This window comes from Acyrthosiphon pisum, chromosome X (genome assembly GCF_005508785.2).
Source record: "Acyrthosiphon pisum isolate AL4f chromosome X, pea_aphid_22Mar2018_4r6ur, whole genome shotgun sequence".
NCBI classification, from domain to species: Eukaryota; Metazoa; Arthropoda; class Insecta; order Hemiptera; family Aphididae; genus Acyrthosiphon; species Acyrthosiphon pisum.
This window is the reverse complement of record NC_042493.1, coordinates 38,003,767-38,016,614: the sequence shown is the minus strand read 5'-3', so window position 1 is coordinate 38,016,614 and position 12,848 is coordinate 38,003,767. Positions and strand designations below refer to the sequence as shown.

The 12,848-nt window shown below is 30.1% G+C and overlaps 1 protein-coding gene across 1 annotated transcript; it reads right to left on the bottom strand.

Annotated features, from left to right (window-relative positions):
* Window positions 1–9,080: 9,080 nt before the first annotated feature.
* Window positions 9,081–11,368, bottom strand: LOC103307801. The gene is made up of 5 exons (XM_008180119.1): window positions 11,113–11,368; window positions 10,789–11,060; window positions 10,594–10,699; window positions 10,410–10,487; window positions 9,081–9,190 (listed from the first exon to the last, which is right to left on the bottom strand). Exons 1-5 carry the CDS (start codon window positions 11,366–11,368, stop codon window positions 9,081–9,083), a joined length of 822 nt encoding a protein of 273 aa, XP_008178341.1.
* Between the last annotated feature and the right edge of the window lie 1,480 nt (window positions 11,369–12,848).

Below are 12,848 nucleotides of genomic sequence, written 5' to 3'. Positions count from 1 at the left end.
AATCTACATTCACTTTAAAATTCTTAATTGGTATATCACCCGGTGGTTTAATAACATATATTAGCAAACCATAGGCGAGAAGGGTATCTGATAAAACAATATTTGAGCAAAGTGGATTGATAGAAATGATGGAAAGATTTGATGGGATAATGGTTGATAAGGGGTTTAAAATTAAAAATTTATGATTTGTGTTTAGAAAAACAAATTGGTTTAATTCGACCTCCTTTCCTAAAAAATAAAATACAGTTTTACAAAACTAAGCTGAGTACTTTTAAATAAAGACATAGCTAGTGCTCGTGTACACATTGAAAGAATTAACAAGCGCATAAAATCATTTAAAATTTTTCAATCTAAATTTTCATGGTCTCATAATTATTTAGCATATGATATTATGATCATCATGACTAAATAAACAGGCATGATCACCAAAAAACCAACTTTTCCTATCACTGCGAATTTTCCTCAGACATGGAAAAAACAGTGTAATTCCTATATAATTGTAATGTGAATCAAATTTTTTCTATGATATTAATGTTTCTTCCAAGTTTGGGGAAGTATAATATATGACGTATAAAATATGCGTGCAGTAATCTAGCGATCATGCCTGTTTATTTAGTCATGATAATCATTATTTGTGGAATGTGTAACTTAAACTCCCCAATTTTTACAAGTGATAAATTTAATGTACCTATAAGATTTTAGAAGCAAAATAATAATATGATATAATGTAACATAAATAATCAGTTGCTTAATATATTAGTTTATTTACATTTTTAATTCACAAATTGTATGTAATAATTTTTCAAAATATACAATTTTTAACACTTGTAATAATGTTTTACAAAATGTATCATCAAATTTAACATTTATAACTACATAATTATGTTCTATAATGTTATAAATTATAAAACCACAACTATTTAAATTTAATAGAACTAACCCTAGTTAGACTTGTGCATAATATACATGTTTTTTATGTAATGTAAATGACCCATCAGCATTTTTAGAAATATAGTTGATTTTCTCAATACAATTTTGGGAGTCAGTTCTACAACTAGGATATGGACTTAATAAATACTGAGCTGTTTCATTGATACCAAGTATTTTATTTTTAGGATTTAGAAATAAAAATCTTCTTACAGAACCCCAGATATAAGGAAGAAATTTATATCTTCATACATAAACTAAATCATTTATATTAATAGATTAATAAATAAACAAATCAATAATATATATTAGTTTTTATCTATAAATACAAAGTTCTTCGTAAATATACATTATTTTTTTTGTTGATAACATTTTCCATTGTCTTCAAACTAATAAAGTAGGGCCCCGGGAGACCGCCCATCGAATTTTTTCATTGGCCCTCTTACGCTAAATACAAAAAGTACAAAAATCGCGCGATCCGTTCACTATTTTTCCTCCATTCTCCACTACATCAGTACGAAAAATCGACAAGGGAGCGCCACACGGGTCTCTGCTTTATATTTAGAGACTATTTGTACCAAGTCCACGTGGACTTTTATAAAATCCTCAATTCTGATTGGAAGAGTTTTATGTTGAAGAACAATATGTTTCAGATTTTTATGTTAACTTTCTGACTCGCTGTAATATTTCCATATTTAAAAATCGGTGTTATTGCAAAAGACCAATGTTGGCATGGAAGGATTTGTAGAATTTGAGAATTTTTTTGCAATGTTTGCATCGTATTGTATATTATCGTGGTCATATATTTCTTGAATCTTACATGTAGAGCTATTGGCTTAATATCGTCTTAAGCAATTAGAGAGTTGTGGTCATCTTCTTTGGATTCACTAGTAGGTACTTTCTAAATTTTATAAGTTTGGTAATAAATTGACAAGAAATATACAAGAATACCAAAAGTATTTATTATAATTTACAAATAAACCAGTAGAATCGCAGCTTTTCACACAACATCGGTATGCAGCACGACCCATTGTTTGTACAAAAAAAGTAGAAAACAGGTTACGATTTTATACAAAATTCAGCTTAAAATTTAAAATAGAAAAAATGTTTTTTCAAAACTATAAAACAGTTGGAAAAACGATTCGAATGTCGATGTCAGTTGAAAAATTGGAATTTGGACATATGACATTTTTAAGGTTAAACTACGTTAGCGATCCTAGTTAATGATCAACGAACAAATTTTCGATTTTCGTTACGTACGTATTGAGTTACTAACCCCCTGGCTACGATCACCACTAGCGCTCCAAAGATGGACCTGCGCGGCCGCGACTAGTTTTCGTCGAGCGAGTGGGTCAACTCTCGCTGGATAGAGTATATATAATATCACACCACATTACGCAGTGTTGCGCATTATCTAAATAATTTTATCTATAATCCGTATCAAATAAGAGCGCACCGGGCGGCCACGGGCATAACCGGTTTTGTTACGTAAATTTGGTGCGCTCTTATTTGGTACAGGGTATAGATAAATAAAACTGCCATTTGATTATCTGTAGATAATAAGAAAATATTTTTATTAATTTCACTTGATAAATTTATTATCTGTATTGATTACTATGTTTTTTGCTATAAATCAATTTTGTTCAAAATAAGTCATAATTTCAATAAATAATAAATTTAAGTGTCCAAATAATTACAAATAATTTATATCTATTTAATTTATATTTATTCCAAATAATTTTAAGCAAGCTCACTCAATTTTTATGCTTCAATTATTTATATATTCAAATTCTGATTTTTGTAATTTTTAAATACATTTGAACACCTATTTTAGAATACTTGAGATATTGATGTACCACTTAAGGATGATTATGTGGCAATACAATCTTATATTTAGTTTGGTTTGGTTTTTTTTCCAAAAAAATTCCTTTTCTTTGTTTTTTAACTTCTCCCAAACCTTTCCAATTTTTTATGGATGCTGATTCATTCTTTTTCTGGTAATTGATGTTGATCCTGAATATTATTATTACTGTGCATATTAATTCCAATTGGTTTGGTTGTGTCCTAGTTGTCCTGAATTTGTTCATTGTCTTTATTATTGATATTCATTTTTGATTTTATATTAATACTAGTTTTCCGTGTGTAATCAAGTAATTAATTTGGTTTATATGTATATTAAACAGTGTAGGTGATTGAGTTGTCCTTTGAGGTACACCACATGTTATTAAAGTTTTTTCGCTTAATTCGTTGTTTATTCAAACATGTGGTTTTCTATTTTTTTTTTTTTTTTATATGAACTTAATAAAGCTGAGCTGTTTCATTGATACTAAGTATGTTATTTTTAGGACTTAGAAATAAAAATCTTCTTACAGAACCAGATATAACTCTACAATTTTGTTCATAGGTAGTTATTTTTACAATAAAACCGAGTGGTTTTACTCAGTGACTCATATTATTGGAACGCGCAAACATGTTTTTAAAGGAATTTTTCGAGTAAAATAAATTGTCCAAATAATTACAGATAAATGTCCAATGTATGGTTAGGTAACCGTTATTCGAGTTAATATTGGTTAATACTAGTGCTTAGTTTGCTAGATAAAACACATTGGACTTATTAATGTACAGTAGTAACTACTAACTAGTAAGTTACATTTTTCTAAGAAACTGTAAGAACTAAGACAATAGAAAATTAACTAAGGAGGTACCTATTTATTTACCACTTGCCAAGTTACCTATATGGGTAGGACCATAGGGGCATTGTGGGGTAGAGAAATAAAATAAAATATAAATTATGATTTTGCGATTTCCGCAGGGATCGAAACCGTTCTAAATTTTAGAGGTTACGGTATGAGTTTTTGAGAACGGTTTTCTACATTTTATGGTTTTGGTTTATGTTCTAAGATCGGTTTTTCAAGTTTTTTGGTTTTGGCCCGATTTATAAAATTAGTGTAGGTACAATATATAGCAAATTTACGTTTAGCAGAACTGATTTTGTGTTGTTAACTTTAATATGTTATACCTATTTTTGCATACAACATATTAGTATGGTTGAGATCATTATTCGTATACCTATATATTAATATTTAATTGTAATTTATAAACATCAAACTATATTACAGTATTAATAATAAATATATTGTTATGTGATTAATGCTTATGGATACTAAAAAAAGAGTAGGTTATAAGATTTGGTACACACATTTATAATTCAGGGGATTCTGAGGAGAATGATAATAATGGCATAAGCAATTGATGACTGCGGGACGGACGTGAATCAGTCGAATACGAAATAATTGTAATAACATTAATAAATAATAATATACACAAATACATAAAATAACAACAATACAGACGTGTATAGCCGCAAATATAGGAAAGAACAAAATAACAATTGTGATATTTGTATTTTAATTTTGAATCAGTGAGTATAGTAATGATGTTTTAAAATATAAATAGAATAATATTCGTATTATCTATTAATATTTCGTAGTAATCAGTTATAGCATCGGTATTCAAACAAAATATTTTTTTTTCGCATAAAAATACTCGTTTTAACTAGAATTATAAATAATATAGGTAGGTAATTAACTTTATAAAACTCGAAGAAACCGATATTAGTTTTAAATTTCAATCGGTTTCAAGAACGTTTTTTTAAGATTTTAGGTTTCAGTTACGGTTTATCAACCGGTGTTTTAAAGCTTTTGGTTTCGGTTCCGGTTACGGTGTTGAAATATGAAAAAATCGCGGTTTAAACCGGTTTTTCAGAAAACCAGTTTCAATCCCTGGATTTCCAGAAAATTAGTAAACATAGCCGTATTTGTTATTAAATTATAATAATACCGCTTGAAAAGTTGGTTGGCAAATAATGCTATTTAGGTATTAGATTATTATAGCTATTATTACTTATCAGTATTTGGTGTTTTGGTCACGACAATCAAATGTCAATTCTTTGTTCATATTTATTGAGACCATGTCTATATTTAATATTTCTATTGGCTATATTTGGATTTATTTTATGTACTAATAGAGTAATAGATTATTATACAAATATGTATAAATTTATTAGGTATAAGAAATAATTTAATATTTAGAGTTTTAGTTTAATCAGGTTAGTCAGGAATCAATTAATGATTTTGGTGCATTTTATTTCTTAGGAAATAACTATTGAATTTACCTATGATTTATTGTAGAATTGTTCCTGTTAATTTATTATTATTAGTATTATTAAGCAACTAACTACAGAATCGAACTCAAACAAGAAATACATAAAAAAAAGTTTTATCACAAGAAGATTGTAAAAAACAAAATTATCCGGGTTTCGGATATTTGATTTTTTGAGGGTTTTTAGGGGTGTTAGGGTTCCCCCTTAATTAGAATGCAAGGCCCTAATTTTTATATAAAATAATAAATTATATTAACTTAAAAATTATCAATATGTGTATACATTATACTTTAATTCATGGTCTTAAAAAACCTAAAAACTATATATAGTTATTTGTTTTTTATCTAGATAAATTTGTTATTCTATTATCTGTTATTTTATCTCGAAAAATTTTCAACCCATTATGTGTTATTTTATCTAGATAATTTTAAAGTTATCTTTGTACAGCACTGATAATACGTCATTGTGAGAACCCGCATAAATACGGGTAGAGCGCCTAGCATTACTTAGAAGATACCTAGCCAGTCAAAGTTCTGACATAGAACAATATAGAAGCGAAACTCGATCAGCTGATTGGGGTTTTTTTTCCCTGTGATCTGAAGTCTGAACCTCCGAAAAACATGGAAACGTTTCCGCGCACCAACTTGATGCTAGACTCAACTACTCAAGGTCTCCCGTTTATGTAAACGTTTCCCGAAACATAGGCGGGATACGCTACGCGTGGTCGGCTTGTTTACCATTCTCTATTTCACGTATGGCACACCCCCCTGGAAACCGTGTTCAAGGCCACAATCATCCGATTCGGCCGATTCACGGAGTTTTAAGTATATATTTAACTATAAATTATTGTTTTACGTATCAATGTGTAATACAATGTTAATATTATTATGTTTTAGGACTGACGTCCGTTTATATTAAGTAAATAAATAAAAAAAATAAAAAAAAATAATACCTATAATAACTTTTTTAGTACCATCGTCTATCGGTATGCTATCGCTAATAATCGCTATCCCAAGCACCTATCTACGCCAAGACGAACAAGTTAAATTAATTATGAATTTTACAATTTTAATAGAATGATTCACAATTGTTAGTGGTTCGTCTTCAACTTAAACTTGCTAATGCCCAAAGCGTTGGAGGATAATCGCAATTTTTGGTCAGATAATTGTCAACTAAGTATGCATTTTTACTAACTTTGTCATTTGTGGTATCATTATAGTAGATAGCATTATAGTACAAACTTTTTAATAGTATAGTAAGAAAAACTATTATTATGAATCCTGTATTTAATTTTAATTTAAAATGTAAATTATATTATGACTGACATGCATATTGTATATATAATATTTAAATACTAGGTTTACTTTTTTTATTTAACGGAAAAAGGAATCGAACAATTTATGATTTTGCGGAATAGAGAATTGGGGGAAGGTAAAAGTACACTTTTGGCGGAAACGGGTAACTCCCATTCATATATACCATATCCGTTAAGACCAGATCACCTTCAAATCACACTCAGCCACATATTCTAGACCCGGGGTCACCAATTAATATTTTCCGAGGGCCACATTAAGAATTAGGAAATTTCTCGCGGGCCATAAAAATTCAATTTACATAATATTTATAATAATATGCCAGTTGACCAAAAATAATTTCTAAATAAAAAAAATATACACTTATTAAATAAATATGTAACTAAAACTAATGAAAATATAGTTAAATTTAATATATATATGAAACAATTAATAATTAATATTTTTAATGAGAAAAATGGCAGATCTTGCTTTCAACTAGTTGCTATAAGTCGGGGTTGTGGTTTGTGGTCGGTATCTTCATCATCATTTCAAGGTGTTCGTTGGTGAGTCGGGATCGCAATTTGTTTTTTATATAATTCATTTTTGAAAAAGCAGACTCACAGTCGTATGTGTAGCCAAACATTGTACACATTTTCACTGTCAATAATTTCAGCGTCGGGTATTTCTTTTCAGATACATATTTCAACCAAAATTCATCATATGTAGAATCAATTTCAGTTTTTAATTACTTTTCACTGAACAAATTTTTTAGGATATCATCTGATTGGAATTCAATTATTTCCATTTGAAGATGTGCTCTGTTACATTTTCTGCTTCGTTAATCAATTCATCGTCAGGCTGCAAAGTAAAACTATACTGTTCAATAGTTGTACAAAGTACACAACGATTTTTGATGGATAGTTTTAAACGTCTATATGTTGACGATTTTAGACATATTATAATAGAATATAGATAGAAACTATAGTAATATAGTAGTACCTATTTGTTAAGTATAGTATTTGATTTAACCGCGATATGATATGCGTCGCAGGCACCGCGCCCATTATTATTGTGATAGCCGCATTGTTATTTTATCATGATCCGCGTTATATCCCAGGTATGAAACTCCGTAAACTAGCCGAATCGGGCGATTGTGGCCTTGAACACGGTTCCAGGGGGGCGTGGCGGCATACGTGAAATATGGAATAGTAAACAAGCCGACCCCGCGTAACGTATCCCGCCATAGTCTTGGAACCGTTTTCATGTTTTTCGTAGGTTCAGACTTCAGATCATAGGTTCAGACCAAGACCCCAATCAGCAGATCGAGTTTCGCTTCTATATTGTTTTATGGTTATATTGACCACAGCATTGTATTGGCATCACGCACTTATCGCGTTATATCAAAGAATTAAGTTTTACAAGATTTAGGTTTATCTTTAATCGTATACGAACCAATTTATAGTTTATGATAGTCTATCATATATTATACTCTGTAATATTAAAGTTCGCGTGTTAATATGATGTCGATTGTCGTCAATACTCGTTACTATGCTTTTATCTATAACTATTATCGTGGCTCGTCTGAAAAAACCCTGTGACGTGAAAAATATAATGTAATCTGAGTTGTTGCCGTGCGTCAATTAACTGTTGTCCTCTGATGTTACTTTATACTCATAGTACCTAGTTGGCTAGTTATTTTATATATTTTATTTCATTGTGAACGGAATTTCGGACTTAAAAAAACCTTCAACCATCACCTAGGTTTATTAGTCTTGCAGCGTCAACAATTTGTCATTGGTAAGTACCTACTTTAATTAGTTAAATTAAAATGCCTAAAAACTCGAACAAACTAGTAAACGAGTTGAGTAGAAGTCAATGATTCCGTGGGTTTCGCATGTGTATTGAAAATAATTCTAACAGTATAGCATGCATTACTAGTAGTAGTAGCAGTAGTAGCAACAGTGACATAACATATAGTAATTTGACTAATACTAGTCACTAATATTAATCTTAACAATTTAAATGAGGATTTAGACTTGTCTGATAATTTTGAATTTGATACTTCTGATGATAGTTCTGGAGATGAATTTAATAATGACGAATGTTTTGACCATCAAAATAAACTTTCTAACGAATTGCAAAAATGGGTATCAAATAAATGTATTTCTGCAAATGCAGTAACATCTCTTTTGAAAATTCTTTGTTCTTCTAATCCCTCTGATCCGCTTACGCTTCTAAAAGATGTAAGAACTTAAATGAGTACTCCAAGACTAGCTTTAGTCACAAAAAAAGTAGGAGATTATAGGGAATATAGGTACTCATTTCGGCTTAGAATCTGGGTTACGTAATAAATGGTTGAAGTACAGTAAAACTATTTAAAAAATGTACATGATTTTCGAGTGTATATTAATTTTGATGGTTTATCAATACACAAAAACTCTGGTGGTTCTTTGTGGCCCATTTCATGTGTAATTGTTGAGGTTAAAGATGACCCGATTGTGATAGTGTAGTAAGCCAGTTGCTACGCAACAATTTAAGTCTTCCCAACAGGACTATATTTAGTATCGTATCGTGAAGTTTGGTTATTAATCAATAAAAACAATATAAAACAATTCTAGAATCGCATATAGGAGATGGATGTGATATTCGACATGGTCATATATGACAATTATAAGTCTAGTTTAGCATAAGATAAGTTAAATAAAATAGTTTGTTTTAAAATCAATACCTGTATTTTCCGCCATCTGAATTTTGAGTATACAGAAGAACAGTAGAACAAGCAGTATATTAAGCAGTAGAACAAAACCTGAAATATAAAAAATATTGTTACTATGGACAATGTTACATTGGACACATTTAATGTTCCAGAAAAAAACGGCCAGAATAATTTGTCAAATGTTTAATTACAGAAAATAATAATACAAAATATTTTGAATGCACAACCTTCAATTTGATTCGGGTTGTTTTTATTACCACATAAAAATACTAAATATAATGCTCATATTATATGTAAAATGCATGCGATGCTAAACAATTTTTTTTTATAGAATCCAACCAAACACATTTGTATTTGAAATATGGTAGATAATTTAATCCAGTTGGTTCTTTTAGGGGCTATAGTTCCCAGTAATTTTGAAAATAAAATGGGAATTTTTACGCAAAATCAGTTTTTGACAAATCGGCGCTGAATCATTTTATATATATTTATAAATAATTATTGTAATTTATTAATTCACTATAGTCTATACATTTAGCAATCACCCGTAGGTAATATTAAAAAAAAAATATAGTTAATTGCTTTGTATATCACATATAACCATATAATAATTGGTAAATCATTTATTCAACATTTATCAATTTAATTATAAAATTATAAATAATTGTGTATGTTAAAATAGATGTCACTTTGAATTTCCATAAAGATGGAACTGAGCACGATATTAAAACAAGAATAAGAACCTGGTTAAGATTGGCATCAACAAGAATACACAATAGAGAACTTACAAAAAATAAAAAATAGTATTACACACAAAGACTGAGATGTTGGAGTTTAAGCGACGATTTGTAGACAATCGTGTCATATACCTACATACATATACAATTATGTTCTTTTTGACCTATACGTAATATACTTAATATAATAATAATAATAATAATAATAATATACTTCATAATATATTCACCGACAGTTTACTGATAGAACTGACTGATAACATTACATTACTGACTGATTAGAACTTATTTATGATTTTGATTTATGATATCATGTATTTATAATTTACAAAATGACTAAAAAGTGATAGTATTATAATGTATAATTATTTTTAAATTTATTTTAAAATGTATCTTTATTATTGTCATCAATAATAGTATGGTCATGATATTTTAATAAACATTGTAGGTGGTTTTAAATTAATTATTGAACATTATTTGGTTAATATTGTATAGCAACTCACAGAAACAAAACAAACTATTTGTTAAATATTAAAATCTACATTATTATACAGTATAAATTAATGCATTACCTGGCAAAAATTCTTTCAGTCTTGATGTAGCAGAATTTGATGCACCGAACATGGTATTACATCCATCAGAAGCGAATTCTATTACAGTTAAAGTAAACGTGTGATTAAAATATTATAACTCAATAAGTTATCAAATAATAAGTTGTTTCCAAATTCTAAATAACATTTTAACTTAGTTAGGTACCTATTAGATTATCCAATGGAATTTTGGAATCTGTGAAAGCTTTTATAACTTCATCAAATATTTTTTGACCAGTGGCACCTTTGTCACTTTCGATATCTTCAAATAACTGAACGAGTTAAAAAATTTAGTTTCGAAAGAATCTGATACACTGTTGAAATATTTAACACACATACACATTGTTTTCATACAACCAACATTAGTGCTTTCGTCAATGATCACACTAAAAAGTGTTTTCTGCAAAACATTAGTAAGCTGTTCCAGGGAATAAAGTCCTATAACATTTGACACAAGAGCCGTCGATTTTGTACAAGCCAAAGGTATATTGGAACAAATTTTTGAGTCCGGGTATGCTGCATTACATGTTTTTACTAAATGATCGCTAACATTAAATGGTAAATTGTGTTCACTTATAAAGCTACTAAGTAAAATTTCTGCTTTCTTAGTTTGCTCCACTAACTTGAATTGATCTGTATTAATAAATGTCGAAATCGAATTCTGTTTGCGTCCAATAGAATTCACCGAACTTAAATGTTTTTTTTGTCTGAGAATGTTTTTTGATGACACTTAATTCAGCAGTCATTTCTGTAATACATAACTTACACTTGGCTAATAGCTTATTGTTATGTACTGGCAATAACCAATCGCTGTAGTCTGTATTGGTTATCCATTCATCTCCAAAGTTCTGTTTTTCGTGAGAGTAAGTTTTGGAACTTTCTCCTCGTCGCCGTTTTGTTTTTTCCGGCGTTGAACAATTATCACTTTCGTTTTCACTCATCGGACATCGTTATTGAAATCGTTACAAATTGGTCAAGTCGATATAACAGATCAAGACGGAAACTGGCAAGACAATGAAATGTGAATTATGGATAATTGATTATGGCTATGTATAACATATAAATAGATTTAATATCCTTAGTTCTTATGTGGCATACGTGAAATAGGGAATGGTTAACAAGCCGACCCCGCGTAGCGTATCTCGCCCATGTTCTGGGAAACGTTTACATAATACGGGAGACCTTGGGTCTAACATCATGTTACTGCGGGGAAGCGTTTCCAAGTTTTTCACTTTTTCAGAGGTTCACAGAGAAACAAAACCCCAATCAGCTGATCGAGTTTCGCTTCTATCATAGAACAATATAGAAGCGACACTCGATCAGATGATTGGGGTATTGGTTACCTATGATCTGAAGTCTGAACCTACGAAAAACATGGAATTGGTTCCACCCACCAACATGACCCATAGTTACCAATATTATGAAAACGGTTCCAAGACTATGGCGGGGTATTCTGCGCGGGGTTGGGCCGGTTACCGTTCACTATATGATATATTCAATTGATAACGTATACCACGCCCCTCTAGAGACCATTTTCATGGCCACAATCGCCCGATCCGACCAATTCACGGAGTGTCGTACCCTTGCTTCTATATTGCCCTATGATTCTATCTCAGCGGATTTTATTATTTCTATGTCTAAAAATTATACATTTTATTAAATATTTCATTTTTCCATTTTTAATATAATTATAAAATAAGTGATTCCTTAATTATTTAAAAAATATCGTATTATTTAAGGATTTGGTGGGGGATCGTACTTGTCTCTAAATTATCGTATTCCCCCACCAAGATCGTACCATTTTGCTGCACATTGTCACCGACCGTATAAAATTATGATGATGTTATTGTCACCGTTGTTGATATAATCCGCTAGGAGCGCAACACTCTGTTCGCCTTAATTTTCAAGTTCACCACCCGTTATGGAATACGGATTGACCATTAAAATAGTAAATTTGTCTCTTTCGACATTAGAATATTTTTATATTTAATTTTAATATAAAAAGTTGCTGATGAAGTTAATTTGTTTCGCGTCAAAAATACCAGGACATCGCTGTATTGCCCCCGGTTGTAATTCCGGTTATGATTCTTGTAAAGAAAAATATCATTTTTTCACAGTTCCTAAGGATGATATTAAATTAAAAGAATGGACAAAAGCCATTTCGAGAAAAGTCTTTTTAATAAAACCTAGTCAGGTGGTTTGTGAACGGCATTTCCACGAAGAAGAAATTTTAAGGAAAAGAATAATGACTGACAAAAATGAGACAATTTTAGCTGAGGTATGTTTTCTATATCTATTAGGTATAAATACCCAGCAAACATTCATAGTCTACGTGATGTCTATGATAAATCTATACGTCTATAACGTCCACGATCTCTTGTATACTAACCACGATTAAAGATATAATGGTTACCCGACGGG